The sequence below is a fragment of the Saccopteryx leptura genome, chromosome 13 (genome assembly GCF_036850995.1).
Source record: "Saccopteryx leptura isolate mSacLep1 chromosome 13, mSacLep1_pri_phased_curated, whole genome shotgun sequence".
Classification (NCBI taxonomy): domain Eukaryota; kingdom Metazoa; phylum Chordata; class Mammalia; order Chiroptera; family Emballonuridae; genus Saccopteryx; species Saccopteryx leptura.
In genome coordinates, this window is record NC_089515.1 from 10260744 (window position 1) to 10284402 (window position 23659).

The window sequence follows — 23659 nt, forward strand, 5'->3', positions numbered from 1 at the left end:
TTGATTTTAGAGAGAGGACAGAGAGAGGGGGGGGAGGGAGCGGGAAACATCATTTCATAGTTGTTTCTTGTATGTGCCTTGACCAGGCAAACCCAGGGTTTCAAACTGGCGACCTCAGCATTCCAGGTCGATGTTTTATCCACTGCGCCACCACAGGTCAGGCTACTTTTGCTTTTTATATTCAGATATTTTTTACCCAACAGAGCTTATTCTTGTCTCAATCTTCAAAATAGATTTCAATTTACAATTCTGGGGATCCATTTAAAGTCTCCAGCCTACAGCAATCTCCCCAGGGACAGCTGTGTACAGATACAGCCGTCTCCCCGACATCACACGGAAACAGAGGAGACACATCAATCACTTGGGCCTTCTGCGCAGCTACTTCCTCTGCCAGAAACCACGTCTCCTCCCATCCCTGCCCTCACCCTGGCCATGCCCAGATGATCTTACTTTTCGGGCCTCAGCTCAGAATCACTTCCTCAGGGATGCCTTCCCTGTGGGACCTCCAGCATCACCAGTCAGGTCCCTCGGTCATGTGCTTCACAATAACCCACATTTTTCTTCAGAAACTTACATCCAATGATAAAACTGTGTAGTCTGTAGACGAACTTTTAACTGTAGATAAAATTAATGTTAGATAAAAATCACTCGGATTCAAATCTGCTCTGAAAGCTTTGAGTCTTGTCTCCTGCAGACCCCAGCACTGAGTGCAGGCCTTGGCACACAGTAGGCACTCCATAAATACTTGTAAAATAAACATTTGCTGAATATTTTTGATTAGCCTCTGTACAGGGGGAAGACAGCAGTAAGCAAAAACAGATACAGCCCCTGTCTTGAAGCTTATGAAGGGGGACAGACAAAGGAGAAAACAAAAAATAAATGTGTAATTACAACTGAGATAAGAATTTGACTATCATTCTTACTTCCTCCTGGACACAGGAATAAAACACTAATTTTTCATGAAACTTTACTTTTCTTTCATCTATGTATTTAGCACAATACATGTCCCTTCTACTTTCTGTCCCTTCTATTAATAAACCCTAACTGACTAAACCAAAGTCAGACCCATTCAAGCTGTCAGAGCTAAACTACATTAAGCCCTGGCTGAAAGTTTACCTGCCTGCAAATGTCTGGGGAAAAGACCTTCTAAAATAAAGAAAGTTTAGTGTTTTTAAATAGTCTCTCTAGACATCAAGGTTAACAGAATTTTTTTGGCAGAGCTTGCTGAAAGGAAAGGCACTTCTCAGCAAAGAATACCACAACCAAATAATATTTTAACATTCTTTCACCACACATTATTTGAAAAAGGCATATGGATTATGAAATATAACCTTCACTAACTCTTTACTACTAAAAACATTACTTTTTATCATCTCTACTATGTAGTCTTTTAGTGACATTAATATTATAGTTTCAGCAAATATTAACATTACTGGAAAAAACAGTGCAAGTTTACAATCTGTTCAAAACTGTACAGCTAGAACTTGAGTTGTTCTCTGGTAGAAAAACACCTCTAAGTTACCTTTAAAACTAAGGGGGCCCTGGCCGGTTGGCTCAGCGGTGGAGCCAGGTTCGATTCCCGGCCAGGGCACATAGGAGAGGCGCCCATTTGCTTCTCCACCCCCACCCCCTCCTTCCTCTCTGTCTCTCTCTTCCCCTCCCGCAGCTGGGGCTCCACTGGAGCAGGGATGGCCCGGGCGCTGGGGATGGCTCCTTGGCCTCTGCCCCAGGCGCTGGAGTGGCTCTGGTTGTGGCAGAGCGACACCCCGGAGGGGCAGAGCATCGCCCCCTGGTGGGCAGAGCGTCGCCCCCTGGTGGGCGTGCCGGGTAGATCCCGGTCAGGTGCATGCGGGAGTCTGTCTGACTGTCTCTCCCCGTTTCCAGCTTCAGAAAGAAAAAAAAAAAAAACACAAAAAAACAAAAAAAAAACTAAGGGGAAAATTTTAGCCTAGTGAATGCTTACTATCATCAGGAACTTTATTATAAGGAACTTAAAGCTAAGCACTTTATGTGAGTTTTATTAAATGTTACAATAACTGTATCAAGGAAGTGTTGTCATCTTTGTCTTACAATCAGCAACAGAGGCTTAGATGAATAGCCCAAACCAAGGCAACTGGGTGGTCTTTCGGGTCGGCCCACCTCTGGGCCAATTGCCTAGTCAATGATACTTGGGGAATGGCCTCTCTCACTGGGAAACAAGGGCAACAAGCAATCGTAGGATTTCTCCTTGACATGCTTTTATAACAAGCACTCCAGTGACCTTAGGTTCCTGTTATAGGCTGAACTATGTCCCCTCAAAATTCATATGTTGGAATCCTAATCCCCAGTACCTCAGAATGTGACCCTATTTTAAAGAAACAAGGTCTTTAAGGAGGTAATTAAGTTTATCGAGATCATTCGGGTAAGTCCTAATCCAGGGGTCCCCAAACTTTTTACACAGGGGGCCAGTTCACTGTCCCTCAGACCGCTGGAGGGCCACCACATACAGTGCTCCTCTCACTGACCACCAATGAAAGAGGTGCCCCTTCCGGAAGTGCGGAGGGGCGGATAAATGGCCTCAGGGGGCTGCATGCGGCCCGCGGGCTGTAATTTGGGGATGCCTGCCCTAATCCAATGTGACTGGTGTCCTTTTCAAAGGAAATCTGGACACAGACACAGAGAAGATACTCTGAAGACACAGGGAGAAGATGGGTATTTATACAAGCCAAGGAGAGGCCTCAGAAGAATCAACTGATGACATCTTGTCTCAGACTTCAAGCTCCAGAATTGTGAGAAAATAAATTTCTGTCGTGGAAGGTCCACAGTCGGCAGAACTTCCCTGTGGCAGCTGAGCACACTGACACAGGCCTGAGTCATGCCTGCTCACATCACAAGAGCTCGGGGTTCAGTGACAGTCACAGAGAGCAGCATGGCTCACCCATATCATTCTAACAGTCAGTGACATCTGTTCAAGTAAAAATATGTTCCCACCTCACCAGACAAGAACAAAAAGTCATGCATTAATATGTAGAGTAAGGAGGGGTGTGAAAGTGTTTGAATACATATGTTTTGTTCTGCTCATCCTCTGCCCACAGAAGGTGAGATGCTCCCATGGGAAAACATGCCCGCAGTGATTATCTAGTCCCAATGCATATCACAGCACACCTGCCATCGGTCAGGCTGAGACTCACAGGGGTGCAGGGAAGGGCAGAGGCATCCCCCCCCCCCCCCCGACAGAGAATGAAAACAGAGAAGGCAGGAAGAGTGAGAGGAATGCATGTGAACACCAGAGAAGGGGGTGGAATGACAAACACAAGGTGGGGCTGAAAGTCTCTCTGTGGGGGAGGAGCAGCAGGGGGCCCAGCAAAGATTTTCCTTTGTTTCCTCCCCACTCTCTTTGTTAACAGTCAAACCTTAAAAGTGAAGTGACAAGAAAAAAAAGGTAGAGATTAAGAAAGTGAAAAATGAAGACACTTTTCTTGTGCATCTTTCCATTTTTTTGATTAATTTTAATGGGGTGACATTGGTAAATCAGGGTACATATGTTCAGAGAAAACATCTCTAGGTTATTTTGACATTTGATTATGGTGCATTCCCATCGCCCAAAGTCCAATGTGCATCTTTCCATTTTAAAAATATTTTCTTTTCCTAGTTCACTCTATTCCCTTCCTCTCCCTCTTCCAAAATATCCTATGTAACAGGTTTGGTCCAAAGAAAGGCAAATGGTGCAAGAAGGGGAAGTCCATGTGAACGGGGGCTAATCACAGGAGGTGACCATACCCGGTCACCTGCCACCTCCTAATGACCACACTTTCACAGCACCACAGCCTCGTCAACAAGTAGCAATCTGTACGCCGCTTGCAGGAGAGAACTTCCGGCTGTTCTGCTCTGACTGCCCCTCCTACCTAGAGGAGTGCCCCTCTGGGAAATGTCTGACCTTTGTGACCAGGGAAGGGCCTTGGCTCAGTGGGCCAAAGAGTCTCTGCCCCGGGGGTCTGATCCAGACTCACTCCTTAGTCCTTGAGAGCTCGTCTATCTCCAGAGTTTGTGGGAGACATCAGACATTGGTTGGTTTGAGTACCCTATAAGGGCAAATACTTTGTCCTGCATCCACAGAAACAAAGAAAGCCAAAAGAAGAGAAAAAGGAAGGAGGAGTATAAAAAGGAGTGGTGGTCAGTGAACACCTGGCCCAGAAAAAGTAACCTCAGCTCCTACATGACGTCCACTTGAGATGTTACAACATGATGTCCACTTGAGATGTTACAATATGATGTCCACTTGAGATGTTACAGTGGGTTTGGTCCCTTAGGTTCCTTATTTAAAAAAAATTTTTTCATAAGCTAATAGGTTTATATTTGCAACCAAAAGTCTTGATAAAATAGTCATTTATAATTTACTAAGCACCTTCAGATATACTCTCACTGGAGACTGATAATACTCTAGGGAAAAAAGGGAGCAGTTATTTTTACTATTTACTGCTTACAAAGTAGAAGGCTCAGGGACATTGGCCCCAATGAACCAGCCTTCAGGAAAGTATGCTTTTGTGACATACCCTCCCAGGTTGACTCTGGGCTTAGCTATGTGACCTCCTTTGGCCAATGGGACATTAGCAAACTCAGTGACACAAGCAGATGCTTGAGAAGCCCTTGCACATTGGGACTTGTCTTCTGGTCACCACCCTGAAATTAGCAAACTCAGTGACACAAGCAGATGCTTGAGAAGCCCTTGCACATTGGGACTTGTCTTCTGGCCACCGCCCTGAAAGGACAGGTATCCAGGAGAGAGGAGACGCAAGGAGAGGCTGTGTGAGATGAGATATGTGGAAGGAGATGCCACATGAAGGTAAACTGAGGCACCCCAGGCAAGCTCCCAGCTCAAGGCTGCCACAGTAACAACTCCAGCCAACACATGCAAGAGCAGAGAGCCTCTTGGTCAATCCATAGACTCGTGAAATATTATATGCTATTATTTTAAGTCACTAACTTTTGGGGTGGCTTGTTACACAGCAACAGATAAATGAAAAGGAGTTTTAAGAAATTTCCCTTTTATCTCAAAGCTAATAAATAAAGGTCTTCTGATTGATTTCAGTGATTTACTCAGTGCTTCAAGATGTGACTCAAATTGAAGAAAAATAACTCAAAAGTTTCTCACACTTCATTTAAACAATAGAAAATGAAGTTTAGTTCAGAACACTCAGCTGTGAAATGATCTTGTCAGCATACAACTGAATTAGAAATATATATATGTAAATGTGCACAGGTAGGAGAGTTACTAAAATACTTAGCATGGTTACACAATGTCTAAACGCTTTTCTCCTCTGTATTGAAAGAATTTTATTTTATTTTATTTTTATTTTTATTTTTTTTACAGAGACAGAGAGAGAGTCAGAGAGAGGGATAGTCAAGGACAGACAGATAGGAACAGAGAGAGATGAGAAGCATCAATCATCAGTTTTTTGTTGCGCGTTGTGACAGCTTAGTTGTTCATTGATTGCTTTCTCATATGTGCCTTGACCGTGGGCCTTCAGCAGACCAAGTAACCCCTTGCTCGAGCCAGCGAGCTTGGGTCCAAGCTGGTGAGCTTTTTTGCTTAAACCAGATGAGCCCACGCTCAAGCTGGTGACCTCGAGGTCTTGAAACTGGGTCCTTCCGCATCCCAGTCCTACGCTCTATCCACTGCGCCACCACCTGGTCAGGCTGAAAGAACTTTAAAAACTACCAAAGGCAGAATATACAACAACACTTGTAGCAGTATTATTTGTAATAGTGACAAAATAAATACATAATTACCTGGTGATAGGTGAAAGGTCAAATTATGATATAGTCATACAATATCATAAACAAGGAACTAAAGTTTCATCATCAACATGGATAAATCTAAAACATATGAAGTTGAGTAGGGGGAAAAGTAAAAGAACACACAGAACTGATACCATTTATAAAAAAAAATCTCCAAAATACGATCCTTAGCAACATATTGTTTAGGGATACATATATAATAAAAGCAATTATGAAAATCAAGAAAGTAAATACAAAATTCAGAACATCAGGTTCTCTTAAAGGTAAAGAAGCAGGATATAGTTAGAGAAAGATACAGTGAGGGCTCCAAAAACACGGGTCACCCTGGCTGGTTGGTTCAGTGGTAGAGCGCAGGCCTGGTGTGCAGGAGTCCCGGGTTCAATTCCCGGCCAGGACACACAGGAGAAGCGCCCATCTGCTTCTCCACCCCTCCCCCTCTCCTTCCTCTCTATCTCTCTCTGCCGCTCCCGCAGCCAGGGCTCCATTGGAGCAAAGTTGGCCCCGGCGCTGAGGATGGCTCTATGGCCTCTGCCTCAGGCACTAGAATGGCTCTGGTTGCAACAGGGCAGTGCCCCAGATGGGCAGAGCATCACCCCTGGTGGGCGTGCCGGGTGGATCCCGGTCGGGCGCATGCGGGAGTCTGTCTGACTGCCTCCCCGTTTCCAACTTCAGAAAAATAGAAATAAATAAATAAATAAATAAATAAATAAAAACACTGGTCATATTTCATTTCTTAAGTGGTAGATATGTGTTTGTTTTATAATAACCTATACCATATATCTGTGATAAACAGCTTTTGTATCTAAAATATATTTCATAATGAAAACAGATTTTTAAAAATAACCAAAAAAGTCTAAGAAAGGAAAATTAAATTGTCTGCAGTAATATGTACTTTATAATACCCACAGGCCAACCTAGCTCCCAAAGGTTCAATAACTTTATTTTACAATAATAAGAGGCATACTTTTTTACTCCCAATTATATACAATATGGTAAAACCTCCAACAGCTGATAAATCATATTAAAATTGATACCAAAGAAAAAATAGATATTTAAATATAATGCTGAAGCTATTTTTTTTTTATTTTTTATTTTTTTTTTTTAGATTTTATTTATTCATTATAGAGAGGAGAGAGAGAGAGAGAGAGAGAGAGAAGGGGGGAGGAGCAGGAAGCATCAACTCCCATATGCGCCTTGACCAGGCAAGCCCAGGGTTTTGAACCGGCAACCTCAGTGTTTCCAGGTTGACGCTTTATCCACTGCGCCACCACAGGTCAGGCTGAAGCTATTTTATTTCATCTCTTTCAGGATTGTTTGGGTCCCGCCAATATAACATCTATTTTCTCAGAGGCAGAATTCCCTCTGAACCCAGAACACAGAGGTCTGTCCTTCCAAAAGAGGCGAATGACCTAGACCTTCCATTAATTCGCCTGCCCTAGATAGGGCTCTAGAAAGGACCACACTCTCCACACTCTGTGCTAAGAGACCCATATTCTTCCCTGGCCAGAGCTGATTGTATCGGGAATGGACTGCTGACCCAAGTCCGCAGTCCTGGTCTGCCACCTGCCCACCTCTCCAGCCTTATTCCTTCTATCCTCCCTCTTGAAATCAGTACAGTTGGGGTATCTTTCCATCAGAGCACCTACGACTATTAGCAAATAATTATATATTTACTTCATACGTAAATGTGAATTTATATATTAACTCAGTGATTATTCACTGCTGTCTGTCTTCTCTCTCAAACTGTAAGCTCCATGAGGGTGGGAATGGGTCAGTTTTTGCTCACTATTGTGTTCTACCAATTAGCACAATTTTTGACACATAGTAGGCATCTGATTTTTTTAAGAGGAAGAGAGGATTGTAATATTATGCCTCCCTTTCTCAAAGTTTTATTTTTATTTCATGAAACCTATATGGAAATATACTCACTTTGGGCAGACCCAAAATTAAGGCAAAGAAATCAAAGCCATAATAGAATTTACATTTATCCTCAAAGAAGAAAATGTCAGAGACTGCCACAATACATTCGACAAGTTTAAGGAATTTATAGAAACATACCTGAATGAAGCTGAATTTTCCCAATAACACCTTCCACCAAACCCAAACAAATGGGATTCCAGGCAAGAAGTAGATCAGTAGCTAAAATAAAATAAGAAGCAGTCATGAGAAAATATTCATCAGAAAACAAATTAGAACAATATATTTAAAACGGTATATTTAAAAATTATCAATGTCCAAAAATATATGAACACCCAGAACTGAATACATTGTTATCAAGCGATTTTTGAAAAAGCATTAACCCCAACACCTGAATAAGTTTCTGCCATAAGGACAGATTTGGGGAGAGAACTGACATCCTGAAACTCTGCTCAGATTGGAGGCAGTACTCTGGCACCCTGCAGTGGAGCGAAGAGGCTGGTGCATTACAAGATGGCAAAGACAGGAGCTGTCCACAGTCCTAGAGCCATAGCCAGTCCCAAGACAAGGCCTGCGAAACCACCACAGGATGTCCCTTATTGGATCACAGTCTGGAAAATACCCTTTCCCAAAGAAGCTTACAGAAAGCAAAAAAAAAACCAACAACCCAAAACCAAAAAGCCAATGCTCTTTTATGAGATTTGTAGGGCAAAAAACTAATAGAAACTGCTTCCATTTATTGAGTGCCTACTGTATATATCAGGCATCCCAATCAGAGTTCCTCATCTCACCCACAGAACAGACAGTGATTGGGTGAGTATTTTCTCAGTTCTCTCCAGAATGGTAAGTAATTGATGTCATTCCAGATGCATAGGGGAGAAAGAAGTAAATTCATTACACATAACAGATGCCTGAGGATGTTAGGGCTTAATTCTCTTGTGGAACCCAGGTTACAAAAGGCTGTTAAATACACGGAGACAAATGTAACTTTAATGGTAGTTCAACAGCTATGAAAGATTAGCAAGAATAAAAATATTTTCTTGAATGAAAAATAAAACTAAATGGAAGAAAAGTAAAACTAAAATTTAAATGGTAATAATTAAAATGTATTTTAGTAAAATTTATAATCAATCTGTAACGGGTAATTACAGACATAGGTTAGTTTCCAAATTCTTTTGAATTTTGACCATTATATTTTGAATAGCTTTGTTGTTCATGATATATTCAATGGGAGGCAAACAAGTTGATTTCTCTTTGTTTACACTGCAAGAACTAAGATAAGGAATTAAATTTTTTAAGGCTGTTATATAGATATTATCATCTCTAATCCTGACAACTCTGTGAGTTAAGTATTAGGAATCCCATTTTACAGGTGAGCCTCCCGGCCAGGGTACATCTTCAGCATTTTGAACCATGTGAGTGCATCAGCCATTCAGAAAAAAAGAATTTTAACTTAATAAAGCTAAAATGAGAACCAAATTTTGTGGTATAAAATCTAAAAATAATAGTCACTGATAATCTTTGATGTTCTGAAAAAGAACCAGTTAAACCCATTAAGAATGAATTCATGGTGGGATGATCAAGGAGAAATGTGTAAATGTAGGAACCAGAGATATTAAAGAAGGAACCAGAGATATAAAAGAAAACAGATGATGATGACATTAAAAGTATAGGTGCAAAAGTTAACCTTTGGAAAGGAAGGATACCACTTTTTTCTAAGTCTGGAAGCACAGATGAAAGGCTAAATATATACATAGAAATGGAGAAGAGAAGCAGATGAATGTATTGGATTGTTTTGACTCTAAAAATAGGAGTCAAACTCCTCTTTGCTTTAGCAGGGGGAGGACAGGGAGGACCAGAGGGGCAGCAGAGGCTTGGTGTGGGGAAGGGGACCCAGAAAGTCAGTCTGTAACTCTTCCGTGTATGCTTCAAAAGAAAGTACGTTTTCAAGTGAAAAGGTATTTATCCATGAGTGGATCACGAAATCAATTTTATATAATGAGATTACCATTAACAGCAATGAAACAGAATAGAACAAAAAATAAAAACTGCACCATGTAAAGGGAAACATTTCATGAAACTTTTGTTTCTGGTACAGACATATATGTGTACCAGGTCATGATTTTAAAAGTATTTCTTATTATGGACCTCAAACATTTGAACACACTATTCAATTTCAGGGCTGGGGCTCATTATATCAACTTTTTTTTATTATTTTGCTCAACTCCACTATGTATTAGCTAATTTTTTGACTGCTTAATAGGTTTTGAGAGTGGGCTTTTTTTTTTTTTAGTCTCACGTTTTGTGTTTCTTCCATCTTTCCTTCTTAATTTTTGCTTTATATTTTTGAGACTATGTTGTCAGGCATATCATATATAAATAAATTCAGGATTATTCTATCTTCCTGGTGACCTGCTCTGTTTAGCAGGATGTAATGGATGCCTTCATTTCAAATAATGCTCTCTGACCCAAAGATAGGCTTGTCTACCATTAATATTGTGCAGGAAATACATCATGCATAAAAAAAGGGATAAATGTGCTAATCCAATCCTATTACTTCTCCTACTCCCCACAGCTTTAGAAACAAAGTCCATATTCCTTGGAAAGACTTGTGACGCCCTGCACAGGCTGCTCCTGTCCACCCTCCTCCTGCCTGTCCACCCCCACATCCTGCTCTTCCTCAGTCATCCAGAAGTCTGCACAGGCTGGGCCCGGAAGGCACCTCTCCACCCACTTCTGCCTGCCCTCCATTCCAGACTCAGAACAAGGGTCACTGGCATTCCCTGACACATCCCCCACTCCACCCACCCAGCAGAACCGACCAGGTTCTTTTGTGACTCCCCTGAACCTTACTCATGTTTCCATCACAGCACCTTCTTTTGGTTCAGTGCACCTAATTACGGATTTGCCCATCTCCCTGACTGAGCAGGTCTCTCATTAAGACCTAGTCTCACTTAGCTTCATATCCCCAGTGCATGGTACACAGTAGGCTCCAAAATGCTGAGTGGGCAAATGAACACATGACAGAGAATGGGGAGGCAAGCTGAAGTCGGATCGTTTGCTGTGAATCACATTAGAAAGGCTCACTATTTAGAGTGGCAGAGTTCAAGTCATCTGGTCTATTTCAGAGAAAGGGACCAGGACTGCCAGAGGTAAAGTAACTGTCCAATACCACACAGCCTGTCAAAATCAAAACACCATTTCCCCCTCCCAGCCCAGGGCTCTTTCTACCATACGTCTAACACTGTAAGCTTCCCTACCAAATGTTCTCAGGTGTAGTACTCCCATTTTATTTTTGTATGGGACTTTCAGCTCACCACCATCATTCCAGCTACATGAACAGGACCTGGGCAACATCCAAAATGCTGTTCTTCCTCACTGAGTCCTACTGATTCTATCCCCTCAGTGTCCGATGAATGCTTCACCATCCTTGCCCAAGGTTGAGCCCTCCCCCATCTGAATCATTAAAAAGCTCTTGTCAGCCCCATATCTAGCAGGTTGCTTAATGCATAACAGGCACTCAGATATGTATTGGATGCAATGAGGACTCCAGATAGTTCGGCTCTGCGGGACCCTAAGGCAAAAAGCAGCAAGCTGGCCCTGGCCGGTTGGCTCAGTGGTAGAGCACTGGCCTGGCATGCAGGAGTCCCGGGTTCGATTCCCGACCAGGGCACACAGGAGAAGTGCCCATCTGCTTCTCCACCCCTCCCCCTCTCCTTCCTCTCTGTCTCTCTCTTCCCCTCCCACAGCCGGGGCTCCACTGGAGCAAAGTTGGCCCGGGCGCTGAGGATGGCTCTGTGGCCTCTGCCTCAGGCACTAGAATGCCTCTGGTTGCAACAGAGCAACACCCCGGATGGGCAGAACATTGCCCCCTGGTGGGCGTGCCGGGTGGATCCCGGTCAGGCGCATGCGGGAGTCTGTCTGACTGCCTCCCCGTTTCCAACTTCGGAAAAAAAAAAAAAAAAAAAAGCAAGCTACAAGAACGAGGCTCAAGAACTGCACAGGGACCAACTCAGAAAGACACTAGATTCAGGAGCTGTTTCCACCAGACAAGGCAGGCTTGCATTTGAGATTGAATATGAGGGCCAGAGTATTGAGGATGGACATGAGAGGGCAGGCCTAAAGCCAGAGATGCAGATAAGCACGTGTCCAAGGGCAGCCTGGAGCTGACGCTGCAACTGGAACCCTGGGCAGTCTAGAGGTGTGGGCATGACATGGGCACAGCCTGAGTTCTCTGTCAGGCAGAGTCCTAGCTCTTGCCCTGGCCAGTTGGCTCAGTGGTAGAGCGTCGGCCTGGCGTGCAGGAGTCCCAGGTTCAATTCCCGGCCAGGGCACACAGGAGAAGCGCCCATCTGCTTCTCCACCCCTCCCCCTCTCCTTCCTCTCTGTCTCTCTCTTCCCCTCCCACAGCCAAGGCTCCATTGGAGCAGCATTTGCCCGGGCGCTGAGGATGGCTCTGTGGCTCCAACTTCAGAGAAATACAAAAAAATAAAAAATAAGAGTCTTAGCTCTCCTGCTGTCTCTAATGCCCTTTCAGCTTCCGTTCTCTCTTTTGTAAATAGGAATTTCATCTAACTTATAGGGTTTTTATGAGGATTAAATGAGAGAATTATGCCCTGGCCAGGGAGTTCAGTTGGTCCAGATAAGCTAAGGTTGTGGGTTTGAACTCCGGTCAGGGTACGTTCAAGAATCAATCAGTGAATGAATAAATAAGTGGAACAACAAAGTGATGTCTCTCTCCCTCTCTCTCCATTCTTCTCTAAAATTAATAAATTTTAAGAGAGAGAGATTATGTGAAGTGTCCAGCACAATGTCTGGCACATAATATTCAACAACTTTTATCTCAAGTTGGGAAATGTATATGCATTTAAATTCCAGGTTCCTACCACTCAGTAAACCTCTCCATAGATTTTTACTTCAAGGATACATATGGCTTCAAAAAAAAGAAAGAAAGCACCCTGGCCAGGTAGCTCAGCTGGCTGGAGCATCATCCCAAAATACAGAGGTTTCTGGTTTGGTCCCCATTCAAGGCACAGACAGGAACAGATAGATGTTCCTCTCTCTCTCTCTCTCTCTCTCTCTCTCTCTCTCTCTCTCTTCCTCTCTTGCTAAAATAAATAATAATAATAAACTTTAATGTTTTTTACTTATTAAATCTTATGGTAAGGCCATAATTCCTGAAAACTTCCTCAGAGTAATGAATGTTTTATGAAAATCTCAGTATCTAGATATGATCCCAAAATTGTTTGTCATAACATGAAACAGATCTGCAGCCCTGATGCAGCTCAGAACTAGGCATCCAGTCTCAGTCCCGGCAACCGGTTCAGATCCAAGTGGCAAATCGTGCATGTCTTCCAGCTTTCTCCCCTCCTTTAAATCCCCCAAAAGTGGAGAGGGGAAGATGAAGAGCGAGGGTGAGGGAGGGGAAGGGGGAAGGGGAGGGAGGAGTTAGGGAGGGGGAGGGACAAGAGGGAGAGAATCTAAAGAAGTTCAGGCTAAAGGGAGGTAAAATTATGCTTGGGAAAAAGACATGGATATTGGTAAATTTTAGTTGTATATGTGAAAATAAATACTGGGTTTTAAGTCTTGAGAAACCATAGAAGAATACAAATAGAATGTGTGACTTTCAATCAGCAACAAAAAGGCACCTGCTCTCCTTCCTTTCTGTCTCTCTTCCCCTCCTGCAGCCAAGGCTCCATTGGAGCAAAAATGGCCCGGAAAGATGGCCCGGGCGCTGGGGATGGCTCTTTGGCCTCTGCCCCAGGTGCTGGAGTGGCTCTGGTCGCGACAGAGTGACACCCCAGAGGGGCAGAGCATCGCCCCCTGGTGGGCGTGCCAGGTGGATCCCGGTCGGGCGCATGCGGGAGTCTGTCTGACTGTCTCTGCCCGTTTCCAGCTTCAGAGAAATACAAAAAAAATAAAAAATAAAAAATAATAAAAAAAAAAAGGCACCTGACAAAAATTCAAGATACCCAATGGACGATAGGAAAGGTTGTAGGAAAAAAATTTTTAAAGCATAATAAATGGGAAACAAGAATAAAAGGTAGAAATAACTTCTAATAAATTAATAATTATAATAAATGTTCAGTTTCAACTAACCAATTAAAAGACAAGACTATAAAGTCTCAACCCTGCTATTGTTTATTTAATTCTATGCCCATTTTGTTTACCACTGTATATCTGTGGCCTAGCACAGTGTTTGACGCATAGCAGGCATTCATTCAATAGTTACTGAACCAAATGAATAAATAAATGAGCAAAAACAAGCATGAAAGAGCAAATCAGAAAATGGATTTCTCCTACCAATTGCTTATTTTCATTGACTTTTACTAGGACTAACAAATTGTTACCATCTTTAAAGGAAGCCCTAAAATACCTGTCTTTGCTATATAAGCACTTTTAAAAAAAGCATTTATCTTTTAATAAAATAAATGGTGAGCATGTGATTTCTCACATGAAAGACTTACCGTATTTTTCACTACGTAAGACACAATTCTCCCCCCCCCCAAAGTGGAAGTGGATGCCTGTGCATCTTATGAAGCAAAAAATACGGTATTTTATTAAATATTTTAACACACCATTTGATTCAGAATATTTTTTTTCTTATTTTCCTCCTTAAAACCCTAGATATGTCTTACGGTCAGGTGCGTCTTATGGAGCAAAAAATACCGTACCTAAAAATTCAGGAAAACAATGTTAAAATTTTTAGCTGATGCCCATGGTTTCTCATACCAACATAGAGACAAGAGACAGACAACACAGGAAGGTCTGAAGCAGGCAATGTAACTGACACAAGTGAAGAGGTTCAGTGTATCTTTCTGAACTGCTCTGACTTTACAGTGCCTGGCACACAAGACACTTCAAATATATGTGCATGTGTGTTTTTTATTATTATTATTTTTTTTTTTTTTTGGTATTTCTCTGAAGCTGGAAACGGGGAGAGACAGTCAGACAGACTCCAGCATGCGCCCGACCGGGATCCACCGGGCAGGCCCACCAGAGGGCGACCGCTCTGCCCACCGGGGGGCGATGCTCTGCTCCTCCGGGGCATCACTCTGTCGCGACCAGAGCCACTCTAGCGCCTGGGGCAGAGGCCAAGGAGCCATCCCCAGCGCCCGGGCCATCTTTGCTCCAATGGAGCCTCGGCTGCTGCGGGAGGGGAAGAGAGAGACAGAGAGGAAGGAGAGGGGGAGGGGTGGAGAAGCAGATGGGCGCTTCTCCTGTGTGCCCTGGCTGGGAATCGAACCCGGGACTTCTGCACGCCAGGCCGACGCTCTACCACTGAGCCAACCGGCCAGGGCTTGCATGTGGTTTTGGGGGGTTTTTTTGGTATTTTTCCGAAGCTGGAAACGGGGAGAGACAGTCAGACAGACTCCCGCATGCGCCCTACCGGGATCCACCCGGCACGCCCACCAGGGGGCGATGCTCTGCCCCTCCGGGGCATCGCTCTGTTGCGACCAGAGCCACTCTAGCACCTGGGGCAGAGGCCAAGGAGCCATCCCCAGCGCCCGGGCCATCTTTGCTCCAATGGAGCCTTGGCTGCGGGAGGGGAAGAGAGAGACAGAGAGGAAGGAGAGGGGGAGGGGTGGAGAAACAGATGGGCGCTTCTCCTGTGTGCCCTGGCCGGGAATCGAACCCGGGACCCCTTGCACGCCAGGCCAACGCTCTACCACTGAGCCAACCGGCCAGGGCTGCATGTGTGTTTTTAATCTGTTACTCTTCATTAAGGAAATAGAACAAGTTGGCATTAGTAGAGTCTGTATAGAGATGTATAAATAATAACAGTCTAAGCAAATATTGCAAGTACACTCAGTAATGGACACTCTGTCGCCAATATTACTGGCTGCTATGGAGGTGAAAGGCGTTGAAATGACAAAGAAAATGGCCAGGGCTTTATACTATCCTTCCACAAAGAACAGCCATGTAACTGATCTGCTCCAACAAGCTCCTTCAAAAAGTATATTCCAATGTGGCATACAAATTCAAAAGAGAAACATTTGAATTTTGCAAATAAGTTTTAAAATTTAGAATTACCAAAGTTATTTAGTGAAGAGTCAAGTTGCTTACAAATTACAAAAATACAGTATTTTACAAATAATGACAATTTTTAATTAGTGAAATAAATAAAGCAACATACATCAAAAGACGTACGTATTTTGTCAGAAACTCAATTGTTCGACCCATTAGGTTAGGTCAACATTTCCAGGTTCATTTGGCAGTACATGGCTTCTATTTTCATATGCCCTCTTCTTCCTGGTACACAGAAAGTGATTATGTTATATACTATGTGCCTGCAGAGAGTATGAGTCATTCACTCCAAGAGCCCAGAGTGAAGGCACTCCCTTCGCCCAAGAACAAGACTGGGTTTTTCAAAGCCGCTGAAGTTTATGGGCAGCTACACTTGTTTTTTTATTAAAAAAAAAAAAAAAAAAGGTGTCAGGGTATGCATAAATAATCAGATCCAAAGTTCATTTCCTGCTAAAAACAATGGGTATAACTGGTCTGAAAACACAATCGCTAAAGTCAGACAGACGAGGGAAGGGGCTCTAATAGAAGGAACTGAAAGTTCCAAACGTTAGCTCCATCCATGCCCCAGCTCTCAGAATTTACTGGGGCCAGGAAAACAGTAATCTAATTCAGGTGCCATCTTAACAATGTAAAATTTGATACACATTTCTTTGAACTCTCTAATGGTGATGATTTGGTGATGATTTTCCAGCATTTATCAAGTTAAAGAGCTAATTTAATTTAGAAGTTCTAGCAGCGGGTCATTTCCCCCGTGTGAACTGAACTCCATGGTTGCTCATTCTGGCTGTTCAGGCCCATCATCTGGGAGCTTAGTAAAATACCGATGCCTGGGCCCCACCCCTCAGAGTGACTCAACTGGTCAGGGTGAGGCCGTGACATAGGTATTCTGTAAAGCTCCTCCAGATGACTTTAATGTACAGCCAAGTTGAGAATTACAATAGTTTCCCTTTATCTTCAGGGGTCAAGTAGGGCCGTGGCTGCCTAAAATCATAGATAGTTCTAAATTCTACATTTAATTTCTTCCTTTACATATATGCCTATGACAAAGGTTAATTTACAAATTAGGCAATTTCATAGATAAAAGATTCATTCTGATCATAGACCTCAGCAATATCAGCATATGATTATTTTCGTTCCTTTATATTAAGTGGAGAATTTTCCCCTTTTCACTTAGAGGAAGCAACTTACAGCTTCTTTGGTATATCTGAATTGCCAGCATCACTACTCCTGCACTTTGTGGTCATTGGTAAGTAAAATAAGGATTATTTGAACACAAGCACTGCGATACCTTGACAGTCGATCTGATAACCAAAACGGCTACTAAGTGACTAATGGATAGGGATAGTATGAGATTTCATCACACTATTCAGAACAGCACACCATTTAAAACCTTTTAATTATCTCCGGAATTTTCTATTTAATATTTACAGACCTCAGTTGACTGTGTAACTGAAACTGAGGATCGGGAACCTGGGATCAGGGGAGACTACTCCACTGATCTAAGTGATCCTAGGTTACTGGCTGGAACCTGCACGAGTAGGTTAGGTTTATCTTATCTGTCTGATTGGAAAATAATGCCTGTGCCATGTACAACCTTAAACTCTTTCATGTAATAAAGTCCCATATTTCCTCATGTACAAGGCACACCTTTTTTGAAAAATTTAGGGTCTAAAAACTGGATGCATCTTATATAGTGGTTGTAGATTTTTTTTTACTTGCATTTCCCGCCTTTTTGTGCTTGTTTTTAAATCATTATTATAGATGAATAAAACCTGAGTTCAAAAACTTTATGTAATACATTTTTTTTCAAATTCCGGGCCCCAAAATTAAGGTGCGTCTTATACATGGGGAATACGGTACCATAAATTACATAAAGATCTCATAATATAGTGAGCTAGCATAAAAGCTGGTCTAAGCTAGTGTAAAGAAATATATTTCAAAAAACAACCCTAAAAATACTTAAAAGATGCCCTGGCCGGAGAGCTTAGCTGGTTAGAGCATCATTCTGATTAAAGATTGCTGATTTGGCCCTGGCCGGTTGGCTCAGTGGTAGAGCGTCGGCCTGGCGTGCAGAAGTCCCGGGTTCGATTCTCGGCCAGGGCACACAGGAGAAGCACCCATCTGCTTCTCCACCCCTCCCCCTCTCCTTCCTCTCTGTCTCTCTCTTCCCCTCCCACAGCCAAGGCTCCATTGGAGCAGAGATGGCCCGGGCGCTGGGGATGGCTCTGTGGCCTCTGCCTCAGGCGCTGGAGTGGCTCTGGTTGCAACAGAGTGACACCCCGGAGGGGCAGAGCGTCGCCCCCTGGTGGGCCTGCCGGGTGGATCCCAGTCGGGCACATGTGGGAGTCTGTCTGTCTCTCCCCGTTTCCAGCTTCAGAAAAATACAAAAAAAAAAGATTGCTGATTTGATCCCCAGTCAGAGCACATACAGAAACAGATCGGTATTTCCCTCTCTCTCCCTTCTTCTCTAAAATCAATCTATCAAAAATTTTAGCCCTACCAGATAGCTCAGTTGGTTAGAGCATCATCCCAAAGCATAGAGGTTGCCAGTTTAATCCCCGTCAGGGCACATACAGGAACAGACTGATGTTCCTATCTCTCTCTCTCCCAACCTCCCTCTCTAAAATCAATAAAGTAAACATTAAAAAAAAATTTTTAAGTAAATAAAAGATTTTTTAAAAAGATGAGAAAAGGGCCCTGGCTGGTTGGCTCAGTGGTAGAGTGTCAGCCCAGCATGTGGAAATCCTGGGTTCAATTCTCGGTCAAAACACACAGAAGTGCCTATATGCTTCTCCACCCTTCCTCCTTTCCTTTCTATCTCTCTCTTCCCCTCCTGTAGCCAAGGCTCCATTGGAGCAAAGTTGGCCAGGGTGCTGAGGCCGGCTCCACAGCCTCTGCCTCAGGCCCTAGGATGGCTCCAATTGCAGTGGAGCAACGCCCCAAAGGGGTAGAGCATTGCCTCCTGGTGGGCATGCCAGGTAGATCCTGGTCAGGCACATGCAGAAGTCTGTCTGTATCCCAGCTTCTAACTTTGGAAAAATACAAAAAAATATATAGATAGATAGATAGATGAGAAATACAATCTATGAAGGGATCTTAAGAATATCTAGTTTTGCCTAACCAGGCGATGGCACAGTAGATTGAGCATTGGACTGGGACGCAGAGGACCCAGTTCGAAGCCCCGAGGTCACCAACTTGAGTGCAGGCTCATCTGGTTTGAGCAAGACCCACCAACTTGAGCAAGGGGTCACTCAGTCTGCTGGAGCACCAATGTCAAGGCACATATAAGAAAGCAATCAAGGCCCTGGCAGGTTGGCTCAGTGGTAGAGTGTCGGCCTGGTGTGCGGAAGTCCCGGGTTTGATTCCCGGCCAGGGCACACAGGAGAAGCGCCCATCTGCTTCTCCACCCCTCCCCCTCTCCTTCCTCTCTGTCTCTCTCTCTTCCCCTCCCGCAGCCAAGGCTCCATTGGAGCAAAGATGGCCTGGGCGCTGGGGATGGCTCCATGGCCTCTGCCTCAGGCGCTAGAGTGGGTCTGGTCGCAACAGAGCAACGCCCCGGATGGGTAGAGCATCGCCCCTTGGTGGGCGTGCCGGGTGGATCCCGGTCGGGCGCATGCGGGAGTCTGACTGCCTCCCCGTTTCCAGCTTCAGAAAAATACAAAAAAAAAAAAAAAAAAAGAAAGCAATCAATGAACAACTAAGGAGCTGCAGCGAAGAATTTATGCTTCTCATCTCTCTGTCTGTCCCTATCCCTCTCTCTGTCTCTGTCACAAAAATAAATGAACATATATTAAACAAAAAACAATATCTAGCCTTTTCTATTAAAACAGGCATCTACAGTACAGCAAATGGGTCAAAGTTTTGATTGTGATCATGAAGGACATTAGAAATTGGTTTTTAAACTCTATAATGTCTACACTAAAAATTGTTGATTCTCTATCTGAAGCATAAAGTTCTAACACTCATATTTCAAGAAAAACCCAATGCAAATTCAAAATGCATCACCCAAGAAACACAGTAAAGTGTTGTAAAATGTCTCTCATCTTCTGCTCTCCCAAAAACTGTCCTTTGCTATAACCTTCAGAAGTAGGGTTCTGAGAGCTAAATCAGAGCACAGCTGAGCTAACAACTGGTATCTTCCTTTCCTACTTTTAGAGCTCTTGAACTGAGATGCATAAAAATTAGCACCTCCTTCATTAATTAAATGCAACCTTTCTCCCAGCTGGTGCTTAAATAATTTCCTAGCTTTCCCTGAAAACTTTGTTTAAAACTAACTTACTTTCTTCCATCTAGGATTGTTTGCATAGTCATTCTGCCACCATAGGTCCTCACCAACAAAACTCTGTCTCCAATCCACCATCAGGTCCAACGAAGAACTGCTTGTAGGTCAAACAAGGACAACCGAGAAGTGGAAGAGCCTGCCCTACTTCAGTCTGGCCAGTTAGGCACTATTCATTCTCATCAACTTTCGTTTTGTTTTGTTGTTTTGAGTGCCCAATTAGAATGAAGGCATTAAGCGAACAAAAACTTATTTCTGGCCCTCGCTCGGTTGGTTAAGAGCATCATCCTGATGCACACAGGCTGTCAATCCAAACCCTGGTCAGGGCACATACAGAAAGATTGATGTTTCTGTCTCTCTCGCTCCCTCTCTAAAATCAATCAATAAAAAAATTTTTAAAGCATATGGATTATTTAAAATTTCCTAATATTTCAGTTATATTTATGATTGTTTCAAATTTTATATATTGACCATTGCAGAAACTGTGGGATTTGAGTTCAGTGTAAATAAAAAGTTGATTTGAAGGACCTGAAATGAAAATGAAGTAACTTAAAAAAGAAAAAACACCAAGAAACGCTGACCTAAAATCAACCTGTACTTCATTCAGCCAGCCTTACTGAAGAGAGCTGGCAAGAGTGGATGCTTTTTCTGAATGAGCAGTTTCTTTAAGGGTCTCACAGCAACCAGAGAGTGAGTCATTCTAACAGAGCATGGGATTTAATTAAGACACTACCAGTATGTGTTGTGATAGTACTACAATGCTAATGTTCAGTGTTTATCCTCACTTTTAAAATACTATTTATACAGCCTTAGCCGTATAGCTCAGTTAGTTAGAGCATCATCCCAAAGTGCAGAAATTGCTGCTTTGATCCCCGGTCAGGGTATATACAGGAACATATCGATGTTCCTGTCTCTTTCTCTCGCTAAAATCAATTAATAAATTTTTAAAAATAATAAAATACTATTTGTATATTATCACTTAAGATTATCAAAAACCACTGATAATTTAAAAAAATATCTATTTTGTTAAACGTACTCTCATTCAAATGTTTTTTTCAGTTCAATTGCAGTCAGTTGACACAATGATTATGACTTAGACCAGCTAACAAGTAATTATGTTAGTAGTTCTATGACATTGCTATTACTTCTCAGACTGTGCTTGCAAGACTAGATTTTAAAAGGTGGTATTTTAAAACATATATGAATAGGAATAGAACAGTTAAAAAGATACACAGACAGACAGTAATACAGTTTATAAAGATCTAATATTTAAATCTCCATGAAACCACATCAAGATTAGGCTATGGCCCCAAGAATTCCCTGGACCAATAAATAGCACAGCTAAACTAGTTTGATTTTCTCAATAGTCTAGTATCTAACTGCAAATACAATGGCTCATTTTGTCATAAATCACAAAGACCAAAATCATTAACAAAGTTTAGTTTTGTTTTGTTTTGCATAAGGGCCAGTTCAAAAAATTTTAAAATGTCTTAGAGTCCCATTTATTTTCATTCGAAAAGAGAACAAATTTATTGAGTCTCAAACTTAAAAGTTAAATTTCCCCCTTTACTGAATAAAATGAGAAATTAGCACACTTTTTTTAGTTGTGAAAAGAGGCAGAGTTCTAGCCTTCTATTCTAAATTCTCCATTTAATCCTCCCAACAACCTCTTTGCTGCTCAAAATACAGAGGGTTGACCAGGGAGACTAGCGTTATTTCAAACCATTCAACGCAGTTTTTTTTAGTTTTGTTTGTTTGTTTGTTTGTTTTTTTCCTTACAGAGACAGAGTGAGAGTCAGAGAGAGGGAAAGACAGGGACAGACAGACAGAAAGAGAGATGAGAAGCATCAATCATCAGTTTTCTGCTGCAACATCTTAGTTGTTCATTGATTGCTTTCTCTTATGTGCCTTGACCGTGGGGCTACAGCAGACCAAGTAACCCCTTGCTCAAGCCAGCGACCTTGGGCCCAAGTTGGTGAGCTTTGCTCAAACCAGATGAGCCCGCGCTCAAGCTGGTGACCTCGGCTGGCGATCTCGGGGTCTCGAACCGGGGTCTTCCACATCCCAGTCCAACGCTCTATCCACTGCACCACCGCCCTGTCAGGCTCAACGCAGTTTTTATAGAAGATCTGCTGTGAGCCCAGTGCCAGGATATGGTGATGACTCTACAGCTCCTCCTCCTTGCTTGAGATGCATTAGGCTGGGCGGGTAGGACAAGAGGAAGCCTGCTGCCTGACCAGGCGGTGGCACAGTGAATAGAGCGTTGGACTGGGATGCAGAGGACCCAGGTTCGAGACCCCGAGGTCACCAGTTTGAGCGTGGGCTCATCTGGTTTGAGCAAAGCTCACCAGCTTGGACCCAAGGTCGCTGGCTCGAGCAAGGGGTTACTCGGTCTGCTGAAGGCCCACGGTCAAGGCACATATGAGAAAGGAATCAATGAACAACTAAGGTATCGCAATGAAAAACTAATGATTGATGCTTCTCATCTCTCTCCGTTCCTGTCTGTCCCTGTCTATCCCTCTCTCTCTCTCTCTGTCTCTGTATAAAAAAATTAAAAATAAAAATAAAGAGGAAGCCTGCTGCTGGGCATCCTGGAGCTGCACCAATGCAGCAAGTTCCCAAAAAGACCAAGCTCTCAAGGCACCCCAGTTTCTGACACCTGTATGCTCTACCCTAAAAGGCCTTCCTACTTCCTATCCTCAGAAGCTAACATTTGCCAAGACCTGGCTTCTGCTGGCTACGGCCTGGTCAGAGCACAGCCATCTAGGAACCAGTGATTCGTCCATCCCCTTTGAAAGTAGTTGCCCTAAAGCCTTTTTTACAACCAGAGAGGGCTCTGCTATGCTCTGAAAAGATGCCTGTGAAACTGGATCTAGGATTCTTGCAAAACTAGACCAAGACAGCTAGACCGAGAAAGGCTTCAGGTTGCTCCTCACTGGCTGAAACAGTTCCCATCCAGAACATATCGATGTTTCTGCACAAGGATCAACCCTGTATCTATTCACTTCCCAAACTGCAGATGTTCTAAAACCTTAAGAAGAGAAACCTGATAAACTGAGCATCACTAGAAAAACAACTAGTCAATCTATTACATAACAACATTTCTTGTAACTATATAAACTAATTTTGCAAAAATAAGTCAAGGGCAGGTGTTGGGTCAAAGAACCAACCAGTAGTACCATTATCAACCTTTCCTTCTATAAAGAACCTCCCTCAATGGGTGTGCTTTGACATATGAGAAGCTATTTCAGTCTATGATTATGAGAGTTAAAGATACGTTTCAGATGTTATCCATAAATATATAAATCCTATAATTTTGTAGTCAAGAAGGTAGAAAGGCTTATACAACATTTTTGTCAATATTCAGGGAAGTCTGGCTTTGGAGTCACATACTGGGTTAGAAGCCCGTCTCTCCCCCTCTTACTCTGTGAACTTGGACAAATTTCTTCTCTGTGCCTCAGTCTCCTCATCTGTAAAATAAATAAAATAATAAAACCCTCCTCTTGAGGTTTGTGGTATGAAATGAAACAGTATATATAAAGAGCTAGAACAGTGTCTGGTTCAGAAAAATGCTCAATAAATAAATGCTGTTGTTATTAGCTACTATTATTCTCAGTTAACAATATAGACAACAAAGTATGTTCAAAAACTTTGCTC

General features: G+C 42.9%; 1 protein-coding gene across 2 annotated transcripts in view; it reads right to left on the reverse strand.

Annotated features, from left to right (window-relative positions):
- INPP5F (inositol polyphosphate-5-phosphatase F) overlaps positions 1 to 23659 on the reverse strand; it is an 82714-nt gene that overhangs the window by 52650 nt on the left and 6405 nt on the right. For both annotated transcript variants that reach the window (XM_066354753.1, XM_066354752.1), the window contains exon 2: positions 7837 to 7917. In XM_066354753.1, the coding sequence (XP_066210850.1) occupies positions 7837 to 7917 (81 nt within the window). The remainder of the gene's footprint in view (positions 1 to 7836; positions 7918 to 23659) is intronic.